This window comes from Ceratotherium simum, chromosome 27 (assembly GCF_057802395.1).
Source record: "Ceratotherium simum simum isolate JZ-2026a chromosome 27, ASM5780239v1, whole genome shotgun sequence".
NCBI lineage: Eukaryota > Metazoa > Chordata > Mammalia > Perissodactyla > Rhinocerotidae > Ceratotherium > Ceratotherium simum.
In genome coordinates, this window is record NC_141926.1 from 42,093,367 (window position 1) to 42,113,750 (window position 20,384).

Sequence of the window (20,384 nt, forward strand, 5' to 3'; positions counted from 1 at the left end):
TTGGAATTTCAGCCCCATCCCACATTCTCTCGAGAAAGGAGAAGGGCTGAAAATGGAGTTAATGATGGACCATGCCTTTGTGATGAAGTCTCTGTAAAAATCCCAATAGTGTGGGATTTGGAGAGCTTCCAGATGAGTGAACACATCTATGTACCAGGAGGGTGAGGCATCCCATCTCTGTGGGGAGAGAAGCTCATGCGCTCAGGACCCTCCCAGACCTTGCCCTGTATATCTCTTCATCTGGTGGTTCATCTGTATCCATCATATTCTGTAATAAACTGGCAAACATAAGTATTTCCCTGAGTCTGTGAGCCACTCTAGAAATTAATCAAACCTGAGGAGGAGGTCATTGGAACCTCCAATTTATAGCCAAGTCAGACAGAAATTGTGGGTAGTCTGGGGACCTACTGCTTGCTATTGACATCTAACGTGGGGAGCAGTCTTGTGGGGCTGAGCCCTTAACCTGTGGGATCTAACACCATCTCCAGATAGTGTTAGAACTGAGTAAATTGTAGGACACCCAGCTGTGTCTCAGAACTGTTGGTGTGGGGAAAACCCACACATTTGGTGGCCAGAAGTGTGTGGGTGTGGTAGTAGTGTGAGACTAAAGGAGAACACAGGAGGGGAGAACTAGGTTTTTTTTAAACAACCTATTTGAAGATTGTTCTGATTCTGTGAGAATATTAAAAGAAGGAGAACTTAGTGTTAAAAAGTAAGGAATGTGAAAAAATAGAAATAGGATTTCATTTTGATGAATCCTTGCAATGAACATCTATGAAATGAACCCTTCTTCTATCGTTACTGCTCAAAATTTATTTTCAATGTATATACCTTGGAATGTTTTCTCCCAGCACTATTGATTCGGTGGAAGAAATTACTTCTCTCTTTACTGTAGAAAATAAATGAAATAATTTTATAGAAAATGATCTTTCTGCTAAACATGTTATAAGTTTCATTTTGGTTTGAATTTTATTTTAACATCAGAAGCTAAATAGAATTTATCTTTCAAAGGAACTAATCACAAAATATATTGTACATTTTATTGCAAAGCTAACCAAACTGCATAAGTAGATTTATGCAAGGCTGGAAGAATGCTAGACACTGAAGACTCTGAGGGGCTTTCAGTCTAGTGGGAAGGCGGACTGGTAAGCAAATGATGTAATTACAACAAAATGTGGTAGGCTAAATAATAAAAGAACGAACAGCTATACTATACCTCAGAACAGAGGAAGAAGCTGATTGACTATTTCCTAAGGGACTCAGGAAAACTTGATGTGTGAATTGCATTAGCAGTGGATTTCTAAGGATAGTGAGTTGAAGAGATTTTTCAGCTGGAAAAGGAAGAGACTGAGTGTTCCAGACAGGGAGTATAGCACACACAATTGTGGTCAGATGACTAAGGTATTGTCTTCAGAATTAGCTTTGAAAGGACTGCAATAAATGATAAAGCTGGTATGTATGTTGCAGTCTTATGAGAAGTCTTAAGTGATAATGTAATGAATTTCAAATTATGTATCCTACTGTAGTTCAGAATTTCCCAAATGTGTGATCTTAAGAGTTTTCTGACGTCAACTTCTTAAAAATATAGATTCAAATATAGATTTGAATCACTTTAGATCATTTGTAAAATAATAAATCATCAAGTTTTTATGACGTAGAAAGTTCAAGTTCTGGAAAGATTGAGATGAAAGGCACAGAATCCAGTGCAGGTGAAAAATGGCAAGGGCTTGAACTAAGGCAGGGCTGGAAAACTAGAATTAGCTAGAGAGAAATTTCGTCAGCTTTCGGATGTTGGAGCTGATTGACATGCATGGTTGTTGGTGAAGGAGGATGTGTAAAGAAGTATAACTCTGAAATTCAAACTGGTTAGACTGTAAAATGGTGAGTCCTGGGACCAAAGCAGACAATTTTGGAGAACAGCGGGCTGGGGAAGTCAGGTTGGATGGAGAACATTCAGCTCCGAAGATTATGTTAATTCAAACCCAAGAGTGTTTCTGGATTTAATAGAAGTGTTCGCTTCTGAAGACACTGGGAAGGAAGTGGTCTTAAGTGGGCACTGGGATGAATGGTCAAACAAATAAGGGGTAATGCTTTCAAAGGTATGTCTGTTCAAAGGAAAAACCTTTCAACCATTTACTGCACGATGTTTTCCCATGGAGATAATTTTTAAAAGCTTTGGCTCACTTAGAAAAGAAATACTGAGCCCTTTTTGTTATTACTTTAACTTTTCCAATCTCTAAACCACAGAGATACCTCAGAGGTTCATTAGAAATTCCCAAACCCTTGGGCCGTCCCCGTGGCTTAGCAGTTAAGTGCGCACGCTCCGCTACTGGCGGCCCGGGTTCGGATCCCGGGCACGCACTGATGCACCACTTCTCCGGCCATGCTGAGGCAGAGTCCCACATACAGCAACTAGAAGGATGTGCAACTATGAAATACAACTATTTACTGGGGCCTTGGGGGAAAAAAAAGGAGGAGGATTGGCGATAGATGTTAGCTCAGGGCCGGTCTTGCTCAGCAAAAAAAAAGAGGAGGATTAGCATGGATGTTAGCTCAGGGCTGATCTTCCTCACAAAAAAAAAAAAAAAAAAAAAAAAGAAATTCCCAAACCCAGAAAGAGGAAAGTCCCAATAAAAACAAACGAACCAAGCCAGATCCTGTAGGAGTTGAATTTTGAAGTTTTGACTTCCTGATTGTAATGATGGGTCATATTTTAGTTGCAGAATAACGGTAACTGTAGCTTAAAAACACTGTAGTTAAAATAACGAACCCCTTCCCTGTCTGTCAGTAGATTTGGTATACACGCATGTCAAGTGTGATTCAACTACAGATTGTGAATGGCACAAGCTCCGTCTCTAACCTGATCCCTTTACATAGAAACATTTTTTAGCCTAATATTTTTGCTTCCCTATTGTAATTTATTTTTCTATTATTTCATTAGATGCAGTCAATGGCTCAGATTATGTTGATTATGAGAGAAAATCTTGCCCTTACTCTATAAATAAATGATTGGGGTTCAATGATCAACTATTAAGGTTATACTTCCCTGTCTCTGTCTTCTGGACTAGTCACTGCACATTTCTGATTCAAGAGGCTGCCACTGCAGCGACTGGAACTAGGGATGAAAACACCCAGTAAACAAGTTAACCCTTGGTTCCCAGAGAGTTACATCTCCTTAGAAGAAAAATTGAAAAGCATTTGATACCAGCTTTCACAAAACACATATTAATAGATGAGATAGGGTGAAAATATCTGTCTAGTCTTATGCATAACTAAAGAAAAACTTTAAAGAGGAATGAATTGGGAGCATGAGCAAGTCCACTGGGCCACCACAAGTTAAGAACTGTGTTTGTACTTGGAGTGTTCAAACTTCTCAGTAGTGCAGTGGAAGTTCAGGAAAGCTTCATGCAAAACGATGAACTGTGTGATGTATGAGGCTGCCGATTCCTCCCAACCATCGCTATTTTTCTCTTGTATTTGTATTCTTTTAAGAAATATTTCAGTTAAAATATAATAAATTTCGCTATACCCAGTATATCATGTCTCCTTTGTTTTCCGAAGGGCACGTATGTCCGGTTGTACCCAGAATAGGAAAAGCTAAGGATCAAATACTTGCTCCCTCAAATCCCAACACAACAAAACTGTGTTGCACACACCAAGACATTATTTTAAAGAGAACCATTAGCTTACTAAAAACTATTACCTTCCTGCTGTTTAAATTTTTCTTGTTATCAGTTTCTTCATTTTTTTTTCACTGTGAAACTGTTCCTTTACTAACTTGTGTAAATGCTGGGACCATAGTAGCCTACTTTGTCATCAACTTCTTCCTCTTCACGGCAGAATGATTTTATAAATAGATCGCTTTAAGGTGTGTAGAAGAATCACCAGATTAAAACTCTTAAGCCTGGGCTGTTGGCGTGCTCAGCCGTGAGAGCAGTAAGCTATTTTAGCTTAGGTACTAGCATTGCGCCAGGGAAATGCTGTGCCTTCTCGTCCTGTGAAACGTTTTACTCTAGTTCTGAGCATTTCTTTAGTCTTAAGTTAGATTTTTTTTCATTCCATGTGACTATTACCTACTATTCTTTCAAATCACAAATTTAAGAAGCAGAGGAGTAAGAATAAAATAGACCAAATCTACTTTATATTATACATGCAGTATCGTGTTCCTTTGTAGAGAAAAAAATAAATTTAAAGAACTTCTATGGATTTTGGAAATTAGTACTTGGAACAAATGACACTTTGATACCTGAAAACTAACTAAAAGAAATGTAATCCATATCACTTTTTCTCATTAATATTACAAATCGTATTACAGCACATGCGGACATATGTATAAATTATACTTCAAGACATGAATTAAAAAGTGTTCTAGAAAACCTTTTAGAAAGCACGGATACAGTGGAGTGCCCATGGAATTTGTCTCTTTCTGCAGTATGTTTTATTATGTCTTAAAATTATTTATTAGGGGAGAGAAAAACAATCTTTGTTAATTATTTATTAATATTAAACTATTGATGAGCATTACCTAAATGTAACAGAATTCCAACTGGTGCACTGGGTTGAAACTGCTGAAATGCAGCCAACACAAGGGGCGTGTATTAAAAGAGCAGAACAAATGACTTAACAGGGGCCTAAAAGCAGCAATCAGAAAAGGTTCATTTACCTTAGAGATGGCACAAGCTTCGAGCAATTGCCTCTACTTAAGTAAGTGTGGAATTACAAAAGGCTATTTATTACAGTCCAACAGGGCCCTGCAGCTTGCTCAAAGACCTTTGAAGAATTTCAGCAGTTATAAAGTCTTGCTCAGTGCAGAAGCAGTAAAATTTGGGCAGATTCCCAAAACAGACTTCAGAACTTTCATTAAATAGTTAATACAATCCTCGTCACAATTGTTCTTTGAAATGAATTATTTTCTCTTCTTTTTTAAGGACGGTGCTGAATGTGGTAATTTTCAAAACTCCTTTAAAAATATTTAAGTGTTAGGAGAAATAAATCAGTTTCACGGTGCCATGGAACGAATGTAGGGTCTCCATGGGTTTACTAGGAAAGTGTTCCAACATTAAGCTTCCTTGAAATGCTCTGAAAGCATACATTAAAAGTTACTCTATTAAAGGATTTACTTCAGCGGGAAAATTAGTAGAATTTTTCCATTTTTGTACAAAAGCAAAATTTGGTTCCAAGGACATTGGGGCTGCAATTTTTCAATTAGCAATTGGATAATGACTTGATTTTTCTAAGTATTAGAGTAAGTAAAAGAAAATAATTCTCAAAAAATTAACATATCTGTTATTTATTCGTAACTTGGTGATATGTTTATAAACATTGAGTATGTTTATAAAATTTCAACTAAACCTAACCAAAATAAATGATACTTCGCTTAGAATCAATTTCAGAGCAGCAAACCACCACAGCGGGGTAGAAGTGTTGTGAGGCCAATTTGGGAAATAAAACAATAAAATTGAATAGAGGAAAAGTAAACATAAAAGTTTAAGTTCCATGAAAGGATATTAATTCCTAATGGGAGCAAAATGTGAATAAGAAAATGAATTTACTTTTCCATCAGGAAAGCATCACCTACATTTGTCCTTGGCAAAAGGTGCAGTCGTCATTCTCTTGTCATTAAAGAAATGATGCTTTAATTACAAAAGAGTTCATGAGAAGATCTTACCAACAATGGAAATAGGAGGATGGGACCTTTGTTGCAGTAGATTCTTCCTTTAGGTTTATATTTTCCAGTGAAGTGTCACAAGGCAAGCTTAACGAAAGCTCTGTTTTTAAATAAGGAATAGAAATGAAAGGCATTTGTAGACAGGAACGATTTAAATGAAAGGCTGGATGTGAAAGTTGGCATGTGATAATCACAGAAACCTCAAGTCAACAAATATGGGACTTTTACTGCTGGCTGTTGTGGGGAATACAGATGCGCAGGGTTCTAACAGTCCCTGACTTGAGAAAAACCCATAAGCGTGTACGTCCTTTTGCAGTGAAAATAATTCAACAGTTAATATACCTAAGAATTCTTGATTTTTGTTTGTTTCATGTTTGTAATTTATTTTGCTGCATTCCATTAGGGCAGAATGAGATGGTTGGTTGGCCAGTGTACCAAGATTGAGATCTGAACCCAGGAGTGCATTGATGGATAGCATGCATTTTTCTTTTTAATGGAAGGATTTGGAGTAGGATATCACTTAAAATATATTTGATCTTCCATTAGAAATGAAGGTGACCCTATGATATTTGATCCAAACAGATGGTTTTTTATTCAAATTCTATACTTTTGATAATGCATAGCAAAACATAACAAGTATAGAGTCACCACCCAATAAGACACCTCAGAATATATCTAGAGAGGGGGGCACAAAGAGCAGCCATTTCCTTGGTACTTCTTATTAAATGTGTTTTTAAGAAATAAAAATGTAAAAGCAGAGTATTGTTTTCTAAGATATATTTTTATTCATGAGAGATTTTTATCAGAAGTCAAGACCTTTAGATATATTCTAAATCCTATCTATTTTACAATACACTAAATATTACTATTACTTGTAGATACCATGGGACTTCTTGTGTGTAATGGATTCCAGTCCTCTTATAGAGTTGCATATGAAAATGTTATCAATGAGCTGAAGAATCTGGCATTAATAACTTTGCAACATTATAACAAATAGGTTGTCCTGATGTTTTGTTCTCTTTTTAATACATCAAATATATTTCATTGCTTACATTATAGTAGCAGATTGGAAACATCTGCTCACTTGCCACTAGTCCACCAGCAGCTGAAAATCTTAGCTCATTTTCCATAGGCCTGTATGTACCAGGGCTATAATCCAGCTGCTGAGGCTTGATATGGGGCCAGATTAATACTCCAGAGCCTTTGAAATGGAAATAGTGCTTTCTTGCCAAAGATTAGAACAATGACAGACTCCATTTGCTTGTTCCCTCCTCTCTCTGCTCTTCTTCTTTTTTTTTTTTATAATTGTATTTATTTATTTTTCCCCCAAAGCCCCAGTAGATAGTTGTGTGTCATAGCTGCACATCTTTCTGGTTGCTGTATGTGGGACGCGGCCTCAGCATGGCCGGAGAAGCGGTGCGTCGGTGCGCGCCCGGGATCCGAACCCGGGCCGCCCGCAGCAGAGCACTCGCACTTAACTGCTAAGCCACGGGGCCGGCCCTCTCTCTGCTCTTCTTTACCACTCTTCCCAACCTGATTAATTTGCCTCCTCCCACCATTCCTTCCTATCCTCTCTTTACAGCTCCATCACCTGTCATGACGATTAAGAAGGATCGAACATCCAGAAACAGCATCTCTTTATCCTGGCAAGAACCTGAACACCCTAATGGGATCATATTGGACTACGAGGTCAAATACTATGAAAAGGTGGGGAGACAATGTTAAAGGGTTGGAATGTGAAGGGAAAGAAGTTACCTTCTCAGGAGCTGTGCTCTTGCCAAGAAACCAATGGCGTTGCTAGGAAGTAGTAAAGCTCTGTTTAGAACTCTGGTCATGTGATACCTTTGATTTACAGGTAGAGGGAGTTTTGAAATCATTGTCTGATATCCCTCATTCTACAACAATAAGCCACAACAAAGATGTCACTACCAAACGTAGTGCCATCTAGTCTAGTTATTTCTAATGCCATGACTAGATGTCATGTCCTTCTGCACCGAGACTCCTGTCTACCCACTGTTTTATAGTGGTTCCTTAATCTATTGATGGACTATTCCTTCTTCCGTCGCCTTGAGCACCATTTCCTGACCTTCACATTCACTTGAATTTCATTCAGTACAGATACACACATCGAACGATTGTGTTATTGCATTGACGATGAAAAGCTTTCTTGACTCTGTACAAAGAAATTTAGAAGGTGAGAGTGGGCGGATAAGTTTGCCTCACGTCATAAAATTGTGGTTCAGTAATGCAATTATGAGAAATAGGTACATAATTGTTTATAAGTAGAATTTAGGCAGTGATATTTCATCACTCTAAATAGCACTTAATTCTCCCTGGTTATAAATTATGGTGAGGTTTGAAAGCAAGATGTATTCAAACCTTATCATCAGAGCTGGGTGGTTTTTTAGCTACTAATATGAACACATCAATTTGTGTATCTGCTGCAGCTTACAAAGTATTTTAAAGCGAATTAAAAACAAATTGTGTGTTTATGTAGCAGTTTATATTTACTTCTGCACACATTAATTTTGAGCTGTCTGATAATCCTATGAAACTGGGCAAATAGGTTCTTTCACAAATAAGGAAACTGCGAGTCCGTGGCATTATTTGAATGTCTCAGCTGAGTGCTAGTACACGTTAGGTCTCTGTTATGAATCCTGGCAGCCATGACTCCTCCTGTAGTACGTTTCTCCTGTATTACATACCTCGTTCAACATGAGAATGGATCATTAGAGACAAGGGAATTAGTGATGTGATCAGTTGTGCAAAACGGCATCATGTATGAACATTACTTTGCTTTATGTAGTTATTCTCTTTTTTGAAGTTAATGTATTTCACAAGTATTATGCCATTTTTTTTCCTACTGCCCCCCGCAGGGAAATGATATGTCTCTTTCATTACAAGAAATGAGGCCTAATCGGCCTCATTGTGCCAAAATCGTAGTACACGATACCTTCTAGTTTTCGTTACGCACTGTGGTACTGTCAGATACTTACCTGATCACGATCTTCTATTTTTAAAAGTGTGATGAGATAGACTGGACAAATATAAGAATCCATGGTTTATAGATGATGCAACAAAATAAAAAGAAATTAATAGTGTGCCTCAGTTCAGACTTGATAGCAGAACCAGAGAACACCCAACCTTTAGATCTATGGGGCTATTTGAAAAGTACAATTAATCTACATTCATATCTTTCCAAACATAAAAAATTTTCTGAACTTTTTTCAAACTCCATCAACAAAACACAATATACTTCCTTATTTTTAAACAATATTAACCAATACGTGAAAAAACCGTTGAATCTATTGATTATTCTCTAGACATTTTTAAATTTGATACATACATACATGTAATATTATTTTTAATATATACATATATAAATACTTTTTATATCATCCATATGTAAATTTTAAAATCATTCCCAAATGTGTATCTGATGCTTGGAAATATTTTTAACGTTTCACTAGAATTTAAGCTCTACAAGGTCCAGCTTTCTTGATTGTTTAGATCACTAATGATGATAAACAGAGCCAAGTTCTGGGTACATCCTCAATAATTTTTTTTAACAAGTAAAATAATTATTTCTGTAAATTAAATATATTTGACTCTTTATTATTTAATACATTAATTCAAATGATATCTGATACATAACCAACATCTTTAACTAAAATGTATCTGTGATGTACTGCATTTTTCCTGCAATATTCTATCTGGTGTTGGTTGAGGAGATGTGTTGTTCCATGTACCCCTCGAGGCCCCACCCCAGGTGCCGGGACATTCTACCTCCACTTGAAATCAGGTTACCTGTGGAGTGCTCACTACATATTAATATGCATTAGAGGAAAATCACAAATCTGTGTAAGTCCAATTTTTGTAAGCGAGACTTGACTCAAAAAGACTTTACTATTAATGTGTGGTGTGAATCTGCTAATGTACATTGTAAATCACCTAGAGGATCCTTTTCGGGAAATAGTTCTATACTTTGATCTGAAGATGTTTGTCTCTACTAAACCACAATGACTTAGATTAAATACAGTGCAAATATAATTGATGCTGAGAAAGTTATTAACATAGAGCTATAGATAAAACCTGGGCCTTTTTAAGTTTAATATTTTACAACTTATAGACATGTTTTCTGAGAATCAGTAGGGCATTCCTATTAAATTTAATTCAAAGGGTTTTTTTCCTCTTTGTAAGTTTATTCTTGGAATTAGATTGAAGCTTTCATTCAGCCTTGACTTTGAAGAGAACGTATTTTCACTCACATATTTGCTAATTGGTAAGAATGAAACCTGACTTTTCCTGCTAAATGTGCAGGGCGCAATCCTTATCTTCAAATTAGGACATTCTATAAATAGTTTTAGCTTAAAACAATGCCTCTATTGCATTCAGACAGTGAAATGATTGTCATGTCTCTTTTATCTGTCCTATGCTCCGGGTTAAAATTTAAAAGAATTGGTTTTGAGTGGGTCACCTTCTTACCAGTTGATACCGTTAGGAAGATTTGATTTTAACATGATTTTTCTTGCCTCAAAGCAGGAGCAAGAGACAAGTTATACCATTCTGAGGGCAAGAGGCACGAATGTTACCATCAGTAGCCTCAAGCCTGACACGACGTATGTCTTCCAAATCCGAGCCCGAACAGCAGCTGGATATGGGACCAACAGTCGCAAGTTTGAGTTTGAAACTAGCCCAGACTGTACGTATTATTTCGATGTTTCTTTTAGGGGGCAGGCTGTTGCAAAAAGTGTCTGATAATTCATTCTCATTCTCTCTAAGTTTTAACTAAGTGTGATACATTGTATTGCTTGAGACTTGAACAATTTGCAAGCATTATGTCTGTGCATTTGTGTTTGCATGGTGTGCATCTGTGTTTTTTTCTCTTTCACAAATCAAACATATTCTAATGCCTGGATGCTTCTGGTCTTCTATTGGCCAGAAATTGCTTTGAGGAAGGTTATTTAGTATGGTAACACACTTCCAGTACCTGTTAATCCAGATATTCCAGGTTCATTGCATGATTCAGAGAACTACAAAGAATAAACTTGCTGATCTATGAAGATCTTAATTTTGTTTTAATCCTTAATATATTCAATTTTGTATCATTTGGAGATTAAGGATTTTCTAAAACCTGATTTATCACCTCACTCACATTCACGAGCAATTTGGATAGTCCCATCTGTTTGACCCCAAATTTGGCTAAAATCAGTCTAAAATTGGCAAACATTTTCACAATAACATTTTTCTTTTCTTCAAATGTATTTGCTTCATATTAGGAAAGAGCTCTGCTAAAATATAACTTTCAAAAATGTAAAATCATGACTATGGTACTAATATAAAATGAACACAAGATAAAGATTTTATTTAACTTACTAATTAATGAGGAGACTAGTAAGAGATTAAAACTGGTTTTAAGGAAAATTTGAAGAACAGATACATATACACACTATTTGTGTGTGTGTGTGTGTATGTGTATGTGTGTAGGCAATCAGGAATACTTAAACAAGTTTCCTACTTTGTGCAAAACTGCTTAATATCCTATACAATAAAAAATATAATGCTTGGGGTCATCTTTTCTACTATGTATTAACCAGTTATATCTCTGTTGAATAAGTGTCATTTTAATTGTAATGGGAAAAATCACGCGTATCACTGTAGTTTTCTACAACTGAAATTCACGGGTTGTGAGATAGCCTAGACAGACAATCAAAGATGAACTCTTGAGAAACAGATTATCAAGGTGGGTCTGACAGTGCCCAGCCCTCCACTGAAAGGACACCTCATAATCTCTTTTGACCTTTCCAATTTGCCATTTTCCCCTGGCTCCTTTGTTTCCTGTTTTCTAAATATTCTGTTGCTGATGTAAAATCACACTGTGATTGGTATGGTAATATTTTTATGCCCAAATTTCATGCCTAATAGAAACATTCAGGATTAACAAAAAAATTATAAAAACTGTTTAAATTAACATTATAGAGTAAATATTTTATGGCACATTTTTTTCAGACAATTAGAAATGCTGCTTATAAGAACAAGCTGTAACTTCTACAAGGTATTGAGATTCTAGTGTTTCTAGAAGTCATTAGCTCACAGCTGGAACATGAAAATTCTTCTACTCAAAGGAAAGCTGCCATCCTCAAATACACAAATCCAATATTTCAAGACCTCTCCTAGTTCTGCTGGGATGGAATGAGCATGGAGAAACCACTCGCTGTGGACATTAGAAACAAAATGCTATGAAATTATGGAAGTCCATGAGAACAAAGTTTAAAACAAATTCAGAGCTTTGGATGACACAATAACAAAATATAATTGCAACTTAACATTAGTAGTTCTAAGTCTTTTTGTAACTGTTAAGTGGTACAAAGAAAGTTTCTTGTTTTGAAATGATTGTAGATTGACTTTTTTCAAACTTTTAAATGGTTATTTGGATTGACAACTACAAAAATCTATATTTGATTTACCAAGAAAGATCCCAAATCCTAGAAATAGAAGAAGCAAATGTTTACTATATCCTGTGGTAGAAATTAGGCATATTGAGAGCTGGAGGGTCAGATCATCATTAGATAAACATTTATTATGTTGATGCATATTTTGGAATATCAGTATAATCTTGCATGTTTTTAATTAGCACTTAACCCTATTTGATAAGTAAAATTGCAAAAACAACACCAAATTCCAAAATTCTAATGTGATTCCAGATTCAGATATTGCTGTGGAAGTGTTTATGCATGAACATCTAATGAGGCTTCAGTGTCTGAGTTTTAAGAAATATTCCATTTAAACACTGCAGGGTCTTAGAATTTTGGCCAAATAAGTTTTATATTTACAATACTTCCATTGATTGAGAGAGAGCTGATGAAAAGAGGATAAAAAGAAAAATATGAACTTTTTAACAGCCCCCTCTCCATTTATAAAAAACTTTGAGTTGCGCAGTTTGATTTTTTAAAAAGTCAATTCACTCTTACTGCTTCACCACAGAATTCTTCTGGACTTTAAATATAGGTGAGAAAAAAGTGTCCTTTGTCTTAAGGGGAAAAGGACAAACATTTTTTTAAATCAAAATGAGGTATGCATAAAACCTCTAAGGATTTAAGAGTCTTATTTGTTATATATTCACTTTTAAAAGATAAAGAGACTCATGTTTGGATTTCTTTAACGGTTTGCTCTAGTTTTTATGTTTAAAAATTATATGAAGAGTTCTCAGGAGTAACACAGCATATGCTGAGCTGGAGTGTAGCTCGCGCGTTCTGAGCCTGGCCACGCGTGACGGTGGCAGCATACCTGGGCACATGTATTCTCAAGTGCTCTCCAACGTCTGACTGTTACACGCCAATGCTGCACCTTTGTCCCCATCCTCACTTCACAGTGGAGGAAACTGAGGCATGGAGAGTTTAAGTCAGCTTTCCAAAGTCACACAGCTGGGTGATGGTTCTGGTTCTAGAACCCATGTGTTTATGTGACAGCATATAAAGCATTTTGAAAAACATTTTATTTGATCCTGTTCTGTAAGCTGTTCAGATACTGTTGATTCCCTAATACTATTAATGTCCTAGACACGTGGCTAGGACATAGAGTTTATATGTTTTTTCTGAGGTTGCATAGCTAGGATCAATAATCCTAAAATCTCCAGATTCTGGAGTACTGAGCCAGTGCTGCTATTGCACATAAAAGAATAAAGTAAATTTTTAAAAGATGTTAAACTTGTTTTAAAAAGATGCATAGAAAGCGTCGAGTGTGTAGGAGTCAAAGGACTTCCCTAGAGAAAGGCATTGCCCGCCAAGCAGGAGGTGCACGGGTGTGGCATCCGGACAGTGGACAGCCCCACCGTGGCGCCCTCGGGGGCGGAGTCTGCTCCGTGGCCGTGCCCTGTGCCCAGCAAAGGCAGGCCCAGGGTATGGGTTGACAGGGAGCACGCTGGAGCCAACTGGCATTTATTAGAACGACCTTGACAAGCCACCTCAATTCTCAGTGCCTCAGTTTCCCTGTCTGGAAGTTGGGGAAGATCATTATGCATAACTCAACAGGGTTTTTATGTTGATTAAATTAACTATTATTTGTAAAGTGCTTGAAATATTGCCTAGTATGGTAGGTGCTCAGTGTGTGCCTGTGTTTTGTGTTTAAATAAATAGTACATAATTTGAACATCCAAGGAATTTCAAGAGCAAAATTATGTGGGATAAAGCTCAGTTTGGGAATTGCAGGATTCTATTGGATGTTTATTTGCTATGTCACATAGCAAATAAATACAAACCGAGGCATTTTGGCTCACGAAAATGAACTCCTAACCAGTCTACTCTAGGGAGAGAATGCTAGCAGTGTGTGCAGGATGGACTGAAATGGGAAGTGACTAGAAACAGGGGAGCAGTTTGCTTATGGGAAAACACAGTCAACTTGATTTTCTAAGAAATATAATAATTTTAACAGTATTTTTAACATTATTAGACAACTTTATAACACGTATTTAATCAATATTATTCAAATGTTTGCTAATCTCAGTAACAAAAATGATTCTGTGCTTCAGAAAGTTTCTGGGATTCATGGATATGTGGAGCTAGAGGAAATTGTAGAGAAGTCCTGGTTCAGTCCTGTCTTGGACAGAAAAAGGAGTAGAGAATTCTGCCTCCTGCCGTGCTTCCCTGCCCAGTGTCACTGAGCTTTGTTTTGTAAACTGGCTAATCAAAATTATGAGAGAATCCAGAACTTGCTGCTCTTTGTGAGTTATTATAGTATACAAAATGAAAAACATGAGACAGAGTCCTTATCATATGTTTATGGAGCATCATTGGAACATTAGGCTAAGCTATTTTACAGACTGTTCGCAGAGCTGTAGTCCGTGCACGGGGATGTATTGGTCCAGGTCTTCTGGGAAGGAGATGTTAAGATGGAATTACAAGAGCTTTATAGGGGGAGATACCTATGAAGGGTACAAGAAGGAGGAGCAGAAGCAGGCAAGCAGTGCCTCAGACTGAGAGGTAGGCCAGCCATCTGTGAAGACGAGGAGGGAAGGAGAGGGTTAGGAGGGGCCTCAGAGCAGCGAGGCTCTGAAGGTCGCACCAAGTGGGCGGGGAGCCGCAGACCCAGAGTGGAGACTGCATGCTGGAGGAGTCCTGTGTTGGGCAGACAGGGCCTGGCTCCAGGCGCCTTGCCGCGGTTAGTCACTGAGGGGAGCATGGCCTGTGCATGAAGACGGTGGTGGATCTTGAAGGTACAGCGGCTGGAGGCCGTCTGCCCCTGCACACTTGGCAGCAGGGAGATCCGGGCAGCCCTCTCATGCCTGCCACAATGCTGTAAACAATGGTTTGCTGGTAGTAAAGAAGAAAGTGCTGTAACAGTTTATGTTATGAGTATGCCATCCTACCACATTCAGAGCTCTTTTTGCATGTGCTTAGATGATTTCTAACAGGCTATCTGCTGTGTTTCTTTACTTGCATCATTTAACTATTACACAAACTGCATTATTTTAGAGAATATCTTCCAAACTTAGATATTGATCAGGTTGAAGATGTGATATTGACTTCTCGGGAGATGGTATTATTCAGATAATCAAACTCTCTCTTCTAAGCTCTTCTTCTTTTTTTTTTTTTTGTGAGGAAGATCAGCCCTGAGCTAGCATCCATGCCAATCCTCCTCTGTTTTTTTTTGCTGAGGAAGACCGGGCCTGAGCTAACATCTATTGCCAATCCTCCTCCTTTTTTTCCCTTTTTCTCCCCAAAGCCCCAGTAGATAGTTGTATGTCATAGTTGCACACCCTTCTAGTTGCTGTACGTGGGACGCGGCCTCAGCATGGCGGGACAAGCAGTGCCTCAGTGCGCGCCCGGGATCCGGACCTGGGCCTCCAGCCGCGGAGCGTGTGCACTTAACTGCTCAGCCACGAGGGTGGCCCCCTAAGCTCTTCTTTTTTTTATTTTTGTGAGGAAGATCAGCCCTGTGCTAACATCTGCCAATCCTTCTCTTTTGTGCTGAGGAAGACTGGCCCTGGGCTAACATCTGTGCCCATCTTCCTCCACTTTATCTGGGACGCCGCCACAGCGTGGCCTGCCAAGCGGTGCGTCCGTGCGCCCCCGAATCCGAACCGGCGAACCCCGGGCCGCAGCAGCGGAGCGGGTGCACTTAACCGCTTATACCACCAGGCTGGCCCCATAAGCTCTTCTTTTGATGCATCACTCATTCATTTGTTCAATCAGCGTTTACTTCAAGAGCAATATATGTTAAAGTATGAGCATATGAAAGGATTGTTCCAGGAACTACATGTATTTAGAAAGTCTAGAGATTAGGTGCTTGTGGAGTTTGTTAGCAGAGGAGGCTGGGGATTTAAGCAGGGAACAGATCCTAAATGGCTTTACATGCTCTGCTACAGAATTTTCATTTTATCCTGAAAGTGATGAAGAGCTCTGCAAAATTTTCATGAATGAAAATGACATGGTCAAATTCATGGTTTAGAAAGAATATTCTGGTGGCCAGCTAAAAGATGGGAAAGGCTTACAAATGGAGACCAATTAGGAATTTCTAATTGTAATCTAGAAGAGAACAGAAGATATAACTAAGATATTTAAAGAGTTTGGTGACCGATTGGATATGGAACGATCAGAAGAGGGAAGAGGACCAGGTGACTTAGTATTTGTGGTCCACAGCCTGGCCACTCAAAATGCCATTGTCTGGAGTCAGCAGTTGGCGTCACTGGGAGCTCTTAGGAAATGCAGTCTCGGTCCCCACTCCAGAACCACTGAGTCAGGAACTGCTTTTTCCAAAAGATCCCCAAGTGGTTTGTATGAACATTAAGGTTAGAGAAGCATTAGTCAAGGTCAAGAGTCAGTACACTTTTTCTGTAAGGGGATAGGTAATAAATATTCAGGTTTTGTGTACATACAGTCTCAGCTTGGCTCTTGTAGCATAAAAGCAGCCATAGATAAGACACGGATAAATGAATGTGGCTGTGTTCCAATACAATTTTATTTACGGACACCAAAATTGAATTTTATATAATTTTCACGTCACAAAATCTTCTTTCATTTTTTAAAATCGTTAAAAATCTAAAGCTATTCGAAGCTCCTGAGCTATACAAAAACTTACGGCAGGCCAGATTTGGCTCCGAAGCCATTTTTGCCAACATCTTGTCTAGGAGAGTGAATGAGTGATGGGCCATTTACAAAGGCAGGTAATTCAGGGAGAGGAACAGTTTATTGGTTGTATGCATTGAGGTCCAGAGGACACATGTTATACCACCTTTTAAATAAATATAGATATTGGAGGCTAAACTAGCTTAATTAGAAAGCTTTCATAATTTCATTCTGGGAAATCTTACCGGTTCTCTGTGTTCCTCTGATAACTTCTGGTTTATCCAATGCGTTTCTTACCAATGAGGACAGAGAAAAGGAGTCTAGCATATTTCACACAGTGGGCACTCAAATAGTGTTTGACTGATGTCATTGAAACTATTTTCTCTTATTAACTAGATAGAAATTTCAAGGAAAATTCTAGGAAATGTCTATTTTTTTTTACACCAAGTGTAGAATTCTTTTTTCATTGTATCACACAGTAAGCCATATTTCAGGTAAGCCGTATTTCAGCAGAATAAATATGCCCGTTCATCAGCTTTGTATGTAGATGTTAGTTCGGATGTGTGAATACCAGCGTGTTGTTATTTCTCTTTCCACCGCACAGCCTTCTCCATCACGGGTGCGAGTAGCCAGGTGGTCGTGACTGCTGTCTTGGCGGCAGGAGCAGTCCTCCTCCTTACAGGTGTCGCCTACGTGTTGATCGGGAGGTGAGGCCACAGTCTAAGACTTACGTTCATTATTGCTTTGCTTGCTGCCCTCAGTTGCTGCTAAAATCCGAAGAGTCTGGTCAATAAAGCATGATAAATAAGAATATTTCTGTTTGTATTCTGGATCCTTTTTTTCCCTCCCTTTCTTTTGTTTCTCCATTTTAGTTTTGATTTTCTCTTTTCCATTAAATTCCCACCCCACTCTCCCACACACACCACTTCTCTTCTCTCTTTTGATCTCACTCCTGGTTTTTACTTTCTTTTTCCAGTTATCCCTCACTCTTCAAATGTACCCCAGATTCCCTGACGCTTTCTAACCCAGAACACTGAACACTGCACAGCCTAATCACTAACAATGGGGACTTTACCCTTCATTCTTCCTAACAGCAGTTGTTAAAAAAAATACTATAAACACATTCTAAGGTGATTATAAAAACTGAACTGAAGGGGTCCGCACAGTGGGGAAGCAACTCTACATATCCCCTCATTAGGCAGCTTTCCAGGGTCCCCTGAGACAGAGGCTTTCTACAGAGGATGTAGAAAATATAAAGTCATTAAACTTGCACTAAAGCATTTAATTGTTTGAGGAAAACACTTTATTTTTGGTACTTTGGACACTCTGAGCAGAGATCATTGTTTTAAGTACATTTTCTGTCTGTATTCTCTTCCCTCGATTTACCTCTAGGTTTTGTGGCTACAACAAGTCAAAACATGGTGCAGATGAAAAAAGACTTCATTTTGGAAATGGACATTGTAAGTTTCTGAACTGTTTTTGGTCTTACCATTTTAGTTTTAGCAGTTGTTGCCTTATAATTACATAACTTCCCCCTGACAAAGAGAATTCAAAAGTGGTTTTATGGAAAAATGGAACAAATTAAACTTCTTTTAAACAGAGAAGGAAATTCATGGCTTGACATTAAGTAAATTTTACGTGGCCACATTTCAGCATACTTAAGCTAAGTTGAAGGGGAATTCGTGGTTTATATTCAAATAATGCCCATGATGAGGAGCATGTACTGTAGTCAGCTTTGCAGCCAAAAGGCAAAGGGTATCTTCAATTTCCTTATTACTTGTCCTTTGCTACAATCTAAATAAGAGCCTTTTCCCTTTCTTAACTGCCACGTAAAGATAAACAATCTCTGTTTATGAGACGTGACTTCCTCCATTTTGTCAACCAACCAGGAGAGAGCCTTTAGAATGAACTGTTTATTTTGGTGTTATGTGATATCCAATTGGTAGGAAAGCCAGCACTTTTCCTCCATATTTTAATACCAACCAATTTAGCCTCTTTTTAATATTTTCTGACAGAAATACTCTTTTAGAAAACAAAAGTTTTATATCTAATAGAAAGACTCGTTTGTTTTTCTTCTGGTGAAAAAAATCATCCCAGGTACTTTTCTTTTCCAAACCATAGCTCAGTTTAATGTGGCAATTACCAGTCAATGGCCTTAAAAGGAATGGCATGTTATCGTGGAAATTAGTATGGAGACTATAGTCATGCTTGTGTGCTCTCAGAGAATCTTAATATAACTAATGTAGTCTCGTGAGCATGACTTTCTTTGGCATTCACCGTTGCCTTCTTAAATTATTTTCAAATCAACATGATGTTTTGTATCAGTCATTGGCTTTGCATCTACAAATGATAGCTTTACTTATAACTCAAGTTAAAAACCTGATTACCTGTTGCTAACATGCAGGAAGCATACAGTAGCTTGAAAAAAAAAGAAGAATGTCTTCCAAAATGCTAATTGATGTAGGATGGATACTGCCAGGGTTTGCAGAGAGTGGTGTTTGTTTTGTCCGTTTCATTTCAGTCATTTTAGAATAATTCACAAAGAAGCCAAAGTACTACCTTCCAAATATGAACATCTCATCATTCCGGATGACTTAGGTTGCCAACTCAAAAGTCTTAAAAGAGTACATGAACAAACTACGGGATACTTGTCTAGCTTCTTTTCATGGTCCCACAAAACACCACGTCATAGTCACTATGTAGAAATTAGTCAGAGCAGTGACAGTCCTGTGGATGAGGTTGCTCTTAATTTGAGTTGGACAGTCGATGTAAATGTTGTCTTTAGAGCAAGACTATACTGAATTCGTTCTTTAGGAATTTTAAATTATAAATCTCATGAATTTGGAGCATTGATAAATTTCTGTGTGCCAATTGCTAGCAGGTTTCTCTATCACTCCAATCTGTTTCAGCTGTTGGTTTTTATGGTGAAGTTTGTCGAAACTTTAATTTTCTTCAAATGCACAATATCCTTATGATAGACAAACAAAAAAGAAATGCATTTTATCCTAGCTGCAAGGCCCTAAAGTCACTCATATGCATGTCATAAACTTTCTGCGTCTTACTACCACAGCTGGTTTATTTCAGACCATTTATTTGGTATTACTTTAAAAAGCTCTAGCTATGAACTATTCCCTCCAGCCTTGTTACAAATCCTATAATATTGCTTCAAAAGGAAAGAAATGTGTTTCACCTCCTAAGATCCTGTCCCCTTGCCCTCTCTGGCTGGGCCTTTTTACTTTTGTGCTATCCTCAGGGCAACTCATGCTGGTAAAATGGAAATGTAAATTATTGTGTTTGCACAGAACGAGCTGTAAAGTAGTGCAGCTTAGCACGTGTGCATGTGTTTATTATCTGGTTTTCTTGACAGAGCGCAGTTACTCTGTGTGTTGCCCTTAATTATTGGTGTGAAGGGATTATGTGCCTTGCATCCTGAATCACCTGATTCCTGGAACCTTTGGGGTCAGCAGTTAAAAATCAGCAGCCAAATCTCCCACAGTGAACAGGCCATTTTACTTGGGGATGTGTGTATGTTTATATTTGTATTGTTCCCCAAATGTCATGTGGATAGAAAAGCAATTTACTTGATTTTAATTAATAGCGATGAATTTGATTGATTTTATTTGGGAATGATTATTTAATTTTCAGAATATTTA

At 37.9% G+C, this 20,384-nt stretch overlaps 1 protein-coding gene across 3 annotated transcripts in view; it reads left to right on the top strand.

Annotated features, from left to right (window-relative positions):
* EPHA3 (EPH receptor A3) overlaps positions 1 to 20,384 on the top strand; it is a 367,575-nt gene that overhangs the window by 286,568 nt on the left and 60,623 nt on the right. For 2 of the 3 annotated variants that reach the window (XM_004440066.3, XM_087418217.1), the window contains exons 6-9: positions 7,251 to 7,375; positions 10,208 to 10,370; positions 17,336 to 17,438; positions 18,124 to 18,191. In XM_004440066.3, coding sequence (XP_004440123.1) covers positions 7,251 to 7,375; positions 10,208 to 10,370; positions 17,336 to 17,438; positions 18,124 to 18,191 — 459 coding nt within the window. The remainder of the gene's footprint in view (positions 1 to 7,250; positions 7,376 to 10,207; positions 10,371 to 17,335; positions 17,439 to 18,123; positions 18,192 to 20,384) is intronic. The other variant, XM_087418216.1, reaches the window with a different exon arrangement.